The following is a 10,895-nucleotide window of genomic DNA, read 5'->3' as shown; positions in this document are numbered from 1 at the left end:
TCATCTGGAATCATTTGTGCAAGTATTCGTTGCAGCCGATAGCAGATACAATGAATGTGAAGCAGACGTGTTTTCCGACATCCGTCTGTCCATTCCGTCCGATATGAATTCCTTTCGTTCAATCTGCCGATAACCAAGGGCGTGCCTGTCTTCGCGCATGGTGCATTCATCGTAAATTGTGATGACTAAAAAGATCACTAAGGTAGGTTGTTTTTGTTGTTGTTTTTTTTAGCTCTATTCGGGTTAGACCAGCCAGTAAATGGATTCCAGCGGAATAAGCGCGTTTTTGCTTTGCAACTTGAGACAATCATTTTATGATGTATTTCAGAACAGTTCTTGTGCACAGTCCAAAGGGAATGGATTTATACCGAATGAGGCTTATACAGACTACTAAAATTGTCAAAATCTTGTCCGCCTTCAACGGTATGAGTTGGAACACTCATACCTACCTATTTTGCTCGAGTGCCCACCGAGGATCCCATCGTGTGTTTCTGCTGCAGGGATCGTTGTGGTGTCAACGTTTTTAGTACATAAGCAAATTTTTTGCGTTTTGAAATTAAAAACGTCGTTCTCCATTTCATCGCATTTTATCGGGCTAAATATGAGAACAACCTTGATGTGGACCAGTTATTAAGTCAGCCTCTTCCCTGGGCCCAGCAAGTAACAAGAGGGGAAAGACTCCTACGGGCAACGTAGAGAAAACAGATACAACAACAGTCTTGTAGCAGAGAGCGACGCGGCCTTGTGGCTGAGCTGAACACCAAAAAAAAAAAAAAAAAAAAAAAAAAATTAAAAATAACGCTATTTTAATTGGTTTCCTAAACTTCTATCCAACGCAATACATTTGACACTGTCTCTGGGAGATCTGGAGAAACAGGCAAAAACAGCCGGAGACTGTGGGGGATAATGCAAACACTCAATTATTACGGCAAAACAATCATAATTTATTTCCTGGCTTAGACTAAACTCTTCATAGAAGAGTTTCCTAATTAGGTTCACCAACTTCAAAAATAGCAAACCAGTTAATTATATATTTTCACTGACTGGGTCCCAAAACACATTAAATACATTTCGCAACACTGCCTTTAAATAATTACTCCAGATACTCTAACTAATTCAAGTAGAGCTTTGAGTGAACTGATATTTGGATGTAAGGTTTAGATTCGTTTCATATACTGAGTTATATATAAAGCAATAAATATACCGAAACTCCCGTTTCTTCAAAGCTTCTTTTCGTTAACCATAACCCTATAAACAAAAACTGAAGCTTCTAACTACTCCATAGACAGACTTTATTATATAGATATATCATTTTTTGATTGACAAAATAAAAAGCTCTCAAGCATATTTACTTCATATTTTACCATTAAAATATAATTTAGTTTTAATCCAACCCCACGTATTACCAAATATATAAAAAAATCTTTTCTTTTATTGTACGCTCAAAATTGCGGCAAGCTTCTTAGGAAAGCTAGACAGGCTTTACTTTCATCAAGCATACAGTTGTGTCTATCTTTAAAACAACAACAATGACAAAAATGACCTAATTGTCATAGCCTTTCCTAAATTTTCCGTACCAGAACAGCCCCGATTTCAGGCCAGTTCTCATTTACTTCCACTATTCTTTTAATCAAGCCATTCAACAGAGGAGAAAGATTCTGGGATCGAGGCTGGTGTCAGGAATGTGACTTGTCAGCCCTGTTTGATATGCATTCTATAAAAGGAAATTCAGCCTCTTAAATTAGTTGAGTAAGGTAAAAGATTATCCTTCTGTTACAAGGGAATACTCTCTGACCCATTCTAATTACTGGTTACATTGTAATTACCAGTTTGTAACATGTAGCAAATAGTGCGCTGGTGAGGGGAGGGGGGATGGGTTACTAGTTGCCACACCATGAGAGGTGATTCAAACTTGTCTCTCGGATCTCCGTTGATTAACAGAGGGTATCTATCATTTGATTATTCTCTATTTCGGCCGTTAAACGACACCTTCGATCCACTAGGGCTTCTTAATAAAACCCGCATACACTGGAAGTCATTTGAAAGCTTTCTTGTGATTCATTTTTCTGATTAAATTTTTTGTCAAAAGCATTACGCCACATTTTCCATAGAATTGAAATCTGAATTACTACGTCAAGCAGGTAATGACGACAAAAAATCTACCACTTGCTACTAACTGGCAACAGGTACACTTAACAGATTAACAATCAAAATTGACTTCTGTTGCATTCCGCTGTAACATTAAACAAAAACAACGTTCTAGCACGGGAATAGCTAATTACGTTGTGGCTTGCAGTAAGCCCCTAAATGTCTTAAGAGAGAAATACCATGTTCTAGAATACTCTCACTTTCTCTAAATCAGTAATCTGAAAGCCTGGCGCCGAGTCTTTTCTCAGCGCTCGTGCTCTTCTCCAGTAGCCTCTTCTCTACTCGTTCATAATTTAAATAACTGTTTCCTGTTCACAAGATATTAGATCTGTCATGCTTACTTTAGGTAATATCTTCATTGTGCCCTGGTAGTCTGTTAATTCCGAGAAGTTCTCCACATACTCATTGACTTCTTCCAGTACTTCCTCGAACAACTCACTGTAGATGTCTGGTGGTTGAGGTAACTCCGATGTGTAAGGCTTTTTGAGTTCAATTATTTCTTTGGCGTCTGAAATAAGCTTGTTGACTGCGTCATCTTCGTCTTCTCCGCATGTGCAATGAGACACCTCCGAAACCTTTCTCTTCTTTTCTCCTGTGTAAAAGTTTGAATGGCTTGCGTTTTCAATAAAGAGCCCTTTCTGCGCATGCTCAGCAACCGCTTCGTCATCACTGCCAGTGAGCTCAGTGTAGCTCTTTCGTACATCTAGCGAAGACTCACAGCTGCAATAGCCATTATCTTGTCTCAAGTCTGGTTGCAGGTTATCTTTGGAGACGCAAGTGTTTATGGAAGGTTTCCTGTGAACATCTATTTGCACGCTGCCTTCCGCAACACAGTGTACTTGCGTCGACTCGTCACCGTATCCACTGTCTTCGGTGCCAGCCTCAGAACACTCAGTCTTACACGACAGGTCACTGCCAGTTGAATTCCACGAGTAACCACTAAGGCGTTTTTCATCCAAATCTGAACTGGACGAAATAAGCTCGATACCATTATCACATGTGGTTGCGACAGATTCTTCAGAAGCAAAGCCACTCTCGGTGGATTCGGAGACAATTTTGGCCGGCGCACTGTCTACTTTTAGATCTACAGCCATGACATGGCTGATAGACTCGTTAATGCACTCACATGACCTTGATGCAGTAACGTACAGTTCAGGCACAGGTGTTTGTGGTTTTATTACTTCAAGGAACTCGGGAGACAAACCTGAATCCGAAATCTCGGCTTCGGCGACGGGTTCTAACCGAGCACAGCTGCTGACTCGGCTGTCGACTTTTATTTCTGAAAGTCTTACTAGAGACACGTAGCTTGCCTCTCTGCTGTTGGAATATCGTTCATTTAACTGTGACAAATCTCTGAAACTTCCTTCCGGCACGATTGAAAATAGCACAAAACTGCTTGGACGAGACCTCAGATTCGGCGTCCTGTCTAATAGCGAGCGACTCCTGCAGATCTCCAAGTCGTTAGCGAAGCTCCTAAAGGACGTATGGGAAGTTCTTAATTTGGCTTTATCGCCCTCGAGGAGGCCTATGTCATCGTTGTCTTGCAGCTTATCTGGCATTGACAAAATGATATCTGGAGTAATGACCTTCAGTCGGCTTGGCTTGGCGGGAAATAGAATCGGGATGAGAAACATGACGCAGCTTCCACCAATCACGAGACCGCTGGAAAGGAAGAAGACAATGTTGTAGCTGCCGGTGCTATCAAAAAGGAGACCTGCAAGACAAAAATAGGAATGAAGCAATCTTGTCACATCTGAGGAATTTGAGAACCATATCTGTCCAATCTGATAATGGCAGGTTCGTGGATGGCTGAGAAAAGCAGAAATACCACATGGCATATCTCTGTTCAACTCGGGAATTCCGTGCAATCCGAGCACAACCTGGGAATAACAAAGGCGAAATTTTTTTGAGAATTAATTTGAGCAAAGTGCAATCTGCTGGCGCACAGACAATGACACTTAAATGCACAATCAATACCAGGAATGGATTTTGAATGTTCTACTTAACATAAGGGTGACGAACGCTAAGCAACACATAATTTGGATATATCAACAAAGTTGAAATGGTAAATTAGCCACCGTAACGATTACAAATGCTGACGTTTCGAGCGTTAGCCCTTCGCTCCGACGAAGGGCTAACGCTCGAAACTTCAGCTTTTGTAATCCTTACGGTGGCTAATTTACCATTTCAACTTTGTTGATATATCCAAATTATTTCGTTACTCCCACCGACGCAGCCCCAAACAGTTTCTTTCGAAACTATCAGCCTTTATTCATTTGTATTTTGATGACTACTAACTTTTGGCTAAGCAACACAGACTGATATTGTTTTACGTTACGTGAGAGAAAATAACTGCCAATGAGGCTAGAATAAAAACTAACATCTACCTGCCATAGGAGGTCCCACTGTCATTGGAATCGCCACGATGCCATACAAAGTCCCAACGGCTTTTGCCATCATCTGTCGGCCCACGATGTCATGGGTAACAAGACCGATCATCACACAAAGGCACCCATCAAAGAGCCCCGACACCATGGAGTAGGTGAGAAGGGCTGTGTGGGACTGGGCCAAGGGGCACAGACATGCTGCCACGGCGATGACCAAAAGAGCTGTTTGCGTAAGAGTCAAACGGCTGACACGGGATGAGTCCCCAAGCTTCCCAAAGAAGATCTTGCCGACTGTTTGGGCCAAGGCAAAGTAACCAACCAGAAGGGCCCCTTGAGCTGAAGGTATTCCTACACTCTCTGCAAGACGAATCTACAGAGATAAAACCAACGCATATTAAATAGAGAAACAAACGGGATGAACGGCTCATGTATCTGTAGATTTCGGGGCACTTCGGAAAGCGAATGGGTACAGTAACATGGGGCGGATCCGGGGATGGTTTGGGTGGTTCGGTCGAATCCCCTAAATTTTCTCTCAAAATGCTGGAAATCATGTTTCCGAAGACCTAATTTTCAAAATCTCCCGGGGGAGCATGCCCTCGAACAATTCTTCGAACCCCCCTTGACTTAATCCTGGATCCGCCTCTGAGCAATAGATGAGCTTCGCCAGATTAGTGCCCAGATTCCACTCCGTTCGCGTCCGAGTGATAGGTCTTCGCAAGTAAAAATAGATTCCTTGCTGCATTCTTCAATGTATTTCGAGTGCAAGGAAAGATAGTGGGAAACAAAGGCTTGAGTACCGCTTAAGATCCACATCACCATCCATCAGACTTTTTAACGAAAATATGTTGCATATAGGAGCTTAAATGAACTTACCAGGTACATGTAGGGAATATAGTTCGCAATGAGAACCATAGCTAAAGCCACGGTCCATGCGCCAAATGCCTTATTTCCCCACACTGGAGCAGGCTTCAGCAGTTCTTTGATATATTTGATCAAGTTGTCTTTTATTTCTATCTCTTCTTGTTCTTTCAGAAGTGCCTCCTTTTTCAAAAACTCATCTTCTCCTTCTCTGAAGTCAATTGGTAGGAAAGTTAGTCCAGCTAAGAAAAGAAAAAGGGACGATGCCGCTAATCCTCGAAAAGTGATTCTTAGTCCATACGAGGTGATCAACTTGTCCACCGTCAGGCTCAAGGACATTGTTCCTGCCCCGGCGCCAGCGGCGGCGATTCCATTAGCTAGAGCGAGGTGCTTGTTAAAATACAGAATGAGGATGTAAAACGATGAGAAGTAACAACAACTGGATGCAAAACCAAACAAAACACCGTATGTAATGTACATGAGTGACATGTGCTGCACGACTGATGTCAGAAGCATCGCTGCCATATAAGTCACACTGCCAAGACACATGACCACCCGGCATCCCCAGCGGTCGCAAAGGCTGGTAGCAATTGGAGCTGCCATGTATGTGATACCCATGGCCAACGAGCCAATCCATGCTGTTGAAAATAATCATAAAAAATAAACTTAAAAAAAATTCAAACGTGCGTAAATGAAACACAGCTTACAGTAGAGTAACCTTAATTTATTATGTAAAACATTCAAGGAAAATATAACTGAACCTATTGCAGACGGACATAAAAGCTTAGGTTTTGAATAGAATTGAACAATTTCCTCATGATTATCTAAATAAACTGATACGTCTGAGCAACCGAAGCTGATCCGAAGGAATCCGATGGTGATCACTTGGAAATATCCGAAGACATCCGAACCCCATCTGATCTGTGAACGTTTGGAGAAGTAAATGAGTGTAAAGGGAAATGTAAAGTAGGATAAATACGCGCTGCAGACTCAGAATTGTCTGAATGTGTCTTTTTACGCAATTTCATCTAATTCATGTTTGTTTGCATATGAGGGATGCATTCTGCGAATTCAAATCGATCATAATTTTCTTTCAATACAATAGGAATTCCGTAAATATGATAATAGGCCTGTTTGCTTTAAGCTCCGATCGATCGCCCGGAAACACTTGAAAATTTCGTAGAGGGGAAAAATTAACTCTAAATAACAACAGCAAGAGAATTAGAAAAATGTTCGATCTCTCCCTTGTTACCATCGCGTGCATCAACTGGCCTTGACGAAAGAGGATTAAATTTTAAAAAAAAAAAACGCAAATTTGAGTTTGATATTTGCCTCTCGTCGTAAATTTTTTTCTGGAAAGTTTTTTCTATGTACACGCGGGGATACACTGCGGATAAACATCTGTAGTTTGAACAGCCCTCTTTGATAAAATTTATGGACTCTAAACCAGCGGGGTGTGAACAGCTGCTGAAATTTGCACGGAATATTTTGTCAACAATTCGACTGTTTTCTTTCCAAACCTCTCGCGGAAACACAAAATAAGAAGATTGCTTACAAGATCTTAACTCGTGACTCTGCGAGATTTTTAATTTTATTATTACCTATTTTGTTCTATCAGAAAAGGAAAACGAAATAATTTTATCATGTGCGGTGATTCACCCCAGGATCAACGTCCATGGCGACGCATCATTTTGATGCAGATTACCAAAACTGTATAATTATTCATCTCCGGGAAAACCCTGTTTAGCGGGTCGTTGACATTTTTCGCTTAGTATGCTTCCGCTGGCCGATTCCCACAAAATAAGGACTCGCACGAAACTAGCAAAATTTTGCTTACTTTTTGAAGCTTTAATCGTACTCTCTACAGCTGAAATCGATTCCATTTCCTCTCGTTTAATTTCGGAGATCCCTCAAGCCTTTTTTTTTTCGTGTTTCACATGACGTTTCAACAATTTCCGGTGCCATGCGATGTGAATTCAGGCCTGATAAAGCAAATCCGGTTTTATTTCTTGAAATCTCACGCGCCCTCACGAGACATCGGGTGTTCGAGAGAACAGCGAATTAACTGTAATTCTGCGGCGTCAATATCGACTTTCTTTTTGTTTGCCCAGTAATTTATTATATTGATGCTGCGATGAGAAGGCGTTACGACGTTCATCGAAGCTGGAACCGGCCAATTTTGCGTATAAATGCCGTGATATTTGAAGAGGCTGTAAGTTGATCCAAATAGCTGCGAGTGGGTAGCAACAGGGAGTTTATGGAAGAAACTGGTAATATTGTAACTAATTACGTGACTAGTCAACAAAAACATGACGACAGGCGAGAAAAAAAACTCTACCGGACAAAATTGAAAGTCAGAAGTTCTAGTAGTAGCTTGGCGTCGCTTGAAAGCGAAAGGATCAACCCTTTTGAACTCTTTTCCGCTTTCGCCCTGAGGGTGCGGTCACATGACTTTGGGTTTTCCTTTGTGTTACTGAGCCGTGAATCAAGTAAGACTTAGGTCATCATCGGTTAAGGCGGCAGACATAGGAGACAGAAAACTTCCCGTTTGACGCCGGAAGATCTACCACTCCAGAGAAAGAAAATCGATTGCACAGAATTTCCAAAAAATTTCCAAATTTACTGACGAAATTATCTCTATGCTTGCCTTATTTGTTAGAGTTGTTTGCAGACGACCCATTTTCTTGTCTGCATATATCAACTAGATGCGGTATTATATAACACAGGGAACACGACAAGTATTTTTTTTCACGCGCGGAAAGCGGCTTTGAAATGTCAAGCGCTTTGATTTTTCTCACCACACTGCGCTGTAGGAAAATGTACATCATTATAAAACAAGGGGTGTTAGTTGCGTTGCCATGAAAAATTGCAAGAGTTTTTCTTTCAAAATAACCTGTCACGGCGATAAATTTTTTATTTGCGCGCAAGCTTTGTTTGCGGCAAAAAAATATAAATTTTCCTTACCAGTCTCGGCTTCACTTCGCTGAAATTCTTCCAACAATGCCACAAAGAATGAACCGAATGAATTGTGAGTTCCAAGAATTAAAAACTGAACGATGAAAGATGAAAAACATACTACCCACGACCAACATGAGTCGACTCTTCGTTCGAGCTGTACCCGAAGCGCTTTCCCCTCCATCCGATCTCCAAGTCAGCTGTGCTCTTGGCTGACACATTCACGGCGCACTGCTAAAATGGTCGGTCGAAAATTTCGACCATTTTCCGTCGATTCAACTCGATTTTTGACCAAACTTCCATCGAAACTCCCTCTTCGAAATGCTGTGTGAAGTGTACCGGCCAACGACTGCCGATTCAAGGTTTAGATCGAAAATTTTCCTGCAACCATGCAAGTCGGTCTAGTTTGGAGGCCGGGTTCATGACCGGTTTTGCAAGTTTCCGGCTGTTACCAAAAATTATTTTCAAGTTGTACAACCTGCAGGTTCAAAACGCTTTTGGTTCTAAATTTTTAAAGAAATTAAAGCTAGGGTACTGATGCTCACGAATTCTGACTCTGTAGGAAGCTAGATCGTGAAATTTTCAATCCGTTGCATTCGCCTTGCTCAACTTGGCGAGCGAATTTTTTTTGTTTTCTTATGCTAATGAGGGTAATTTATGCTGCAAGAACTTTTAAATAGAGTCACACCATTGAAAGTCTTTTCTCGGCGCTAGTTTACAAAAAGCTTGATGAGTTATCTCACGTAATGCAAAGGAAGAATTGCTTCGAGGAAGAAATCAATGCGGAGCATTTAGTCTGCTGTTGTTTCCTTCGCCAACTCGTGACACTTGCTCAGAGTTGTCAATTACCTGTTTAGTTGCATACAGTTGAATAATTTTGCTTAATTCCCATTTTAGACCGCTGGACTAGTTTCTAGTTGCCCTTTGAGAGTACAATTTTTCGTACAAGTATACAGATAAATATTCCAGGACCTCCACGGAGAATAGAATGCGAAACAAGCGTGTTGCAAATCCTTGTAGCTCTGTCGACGCTGACCAAGGAAAGCGACCTCTTGCATTGAGGTTGTTTTTCTCCATTCTTGAATATTTATTAGGCATAAACATAAACATCGAATTGACTGACTATCCTAAGGTCTCCTAAATCCTATTCAATCGCCAGTGTCAATAAGTAGTTTTGCGATGCAATTGAATTATACATTGTTGATGCTGCTTTTCTGGTGAGTTGGAAATAAGATCTTGACTTTGAAACCTTCAAGAAATCCGTGTTGCATACACTGCTCTGCCGCAAGATGACCCAGCTTCTCTATCAAATTTTCTGTAACTATTTCAAAATCTACTTGCTCATGAATCGTTCCATCGAAGATAGAGCCACTAAATCGCATTCAGACAACATTTCAGACAACTTTAAAAAATAATTGATGGAAAGAAAGCAACACTTCTGCTGCTTCAAATCCTCGAAATCCCTACCACAATGAATATCTTCGCTCTGAAAAAAAAGAAAAGAACCAAAATTAGCCTGAAGAGTTAAAAGATTTTCAACCAAGGACAAATATCGATCATACACATTGAATCATCGCAAATCTAGAATGCCCTACACGCTTCCTTCACGTGAAAGGTGTCAACAGTGGATGAACCGGTTTACTCGTTATGCATAATGTTATTTGCATATTTCAAGTTTGCTAATCTTGACCTTTGGTTGGATACGATCCACACCAAGCCAAACACGTTTTTTATTTATCACTCAGCTACGTGGATACGAAGGGCCTAGAAAATAACTCCGTTGTAATGCAGCCAAACTGTGAATTTTTCCCCGGAAAAAGCTCGCTTTAGACCGGTTATATTACTGTACTTTCGAATTAAGTGGAATCGCAGACGAATCGTTGTTGCGAAAACATAACATCAACTTCGTAAACGAACTTTGAATATTCAGTTACACTTTATCATTACAAGATCTAAATGTCGTTGAGAAGAGGAGGATTTTGAAAACATCATGGCCATATATATACTTATCCTTATTTTAGACACGATCAGGTTTGCGATGTCATAGAAAAGTCACAGTTGAAAAGTCCTGCTTTCGCTTGAGACTGACTGATTTTTCGTTTGATAACTCTGAAAGACGCAATTTCCTCATAACAGCGTAATTGTCGGTGTTTTTCAAACTGATTACCCCATATTTATGAGGATCCTGTATTGACCTCGTTTTTTAACGCATATGAGAGTATAACACATGCGACTGTGAGAAAATAACCAGCCCGGATGTGGTGATCACAGCGGCCAACTGGTCAGATAGGAACCGGTAGGCCGCTAAGGTCATTTGGCCACTGCTGCGAGCAGTTTCGGTCTCAACCACAAAGCATAGCTTGGTCTCATTTGGGGTCTAATATATATACTTCTCCATCCTGCGATCTCTGGGACGTGCATCAAGAGACGCTTATTGTAGAAAAGAACTTGCTGAAGACATAAAAGAGAAGACGGCATGATCTGATCCTCGCATTGTTTCTTGCACAGCTCACACTAGTAAAACCTAGTAATCGATGAGCGCACATT

General features: G+C 41.1%; 1 protein-coding gene across 2 annotated transcripts; it reads right to left on the bottom strand.

The window, feature by feature from the left end:
* Positions 1-920: 920 nt before the first annotated feature.
* LOC111340820 (monocarboxylate transporter 12) lies at positions 921-10,483 on the bottom strand. Of its 2 annotated transcripts, XM_022947732.2 has the most exons (5): positions 9,911-10,483; positions 8,358-9,834; positions 5,409-6,031; positions 4,536-4,905; positions 921-3,862 (listed from the first exon to the last, which is right to left on the bottom strand). In XM_022947732.2, exons 2-5 carry the CDS (start codon positions 8,530-8,532, stop codon positions 2,442-2,444), a joined length of 2,589 nt encoding a protein of 862 aa, XP_022803467.2. In that variant the 5' UTR covers positions 8,533-9,834; positions 9,911-10,483; the 3' UTR covers positions 921-2,441. The 2 variants fall into 2 exon arrangements, with proteins under 2 accessions (XP_022803467.2, XP_088608448.1); XM_088752322.1 differs by having other exon boundaries at positions 8,358-10,483.
* Between the last annotated feature and the right edge of the window lie 412 nt (positions 10,484-10,895).

This window comes from Stylophora pistillata, chromosome 3, assembly GCF_964205215.1.
Source record: "Stylophora pistillata chromosome 3, jaStyPist1.2, whole genome shotgun sequence".
NCBI lineage: Eukaryota > Metazoa > Cnidaria > Anthozoa > Scleractinia > Pocilloporidae > Stylophora > Stylophora pistillata.
Note: the sequence above shows the minus strand (reverse complement) of the source record. Positions and strands in the feature narration are given on the sequence as shown.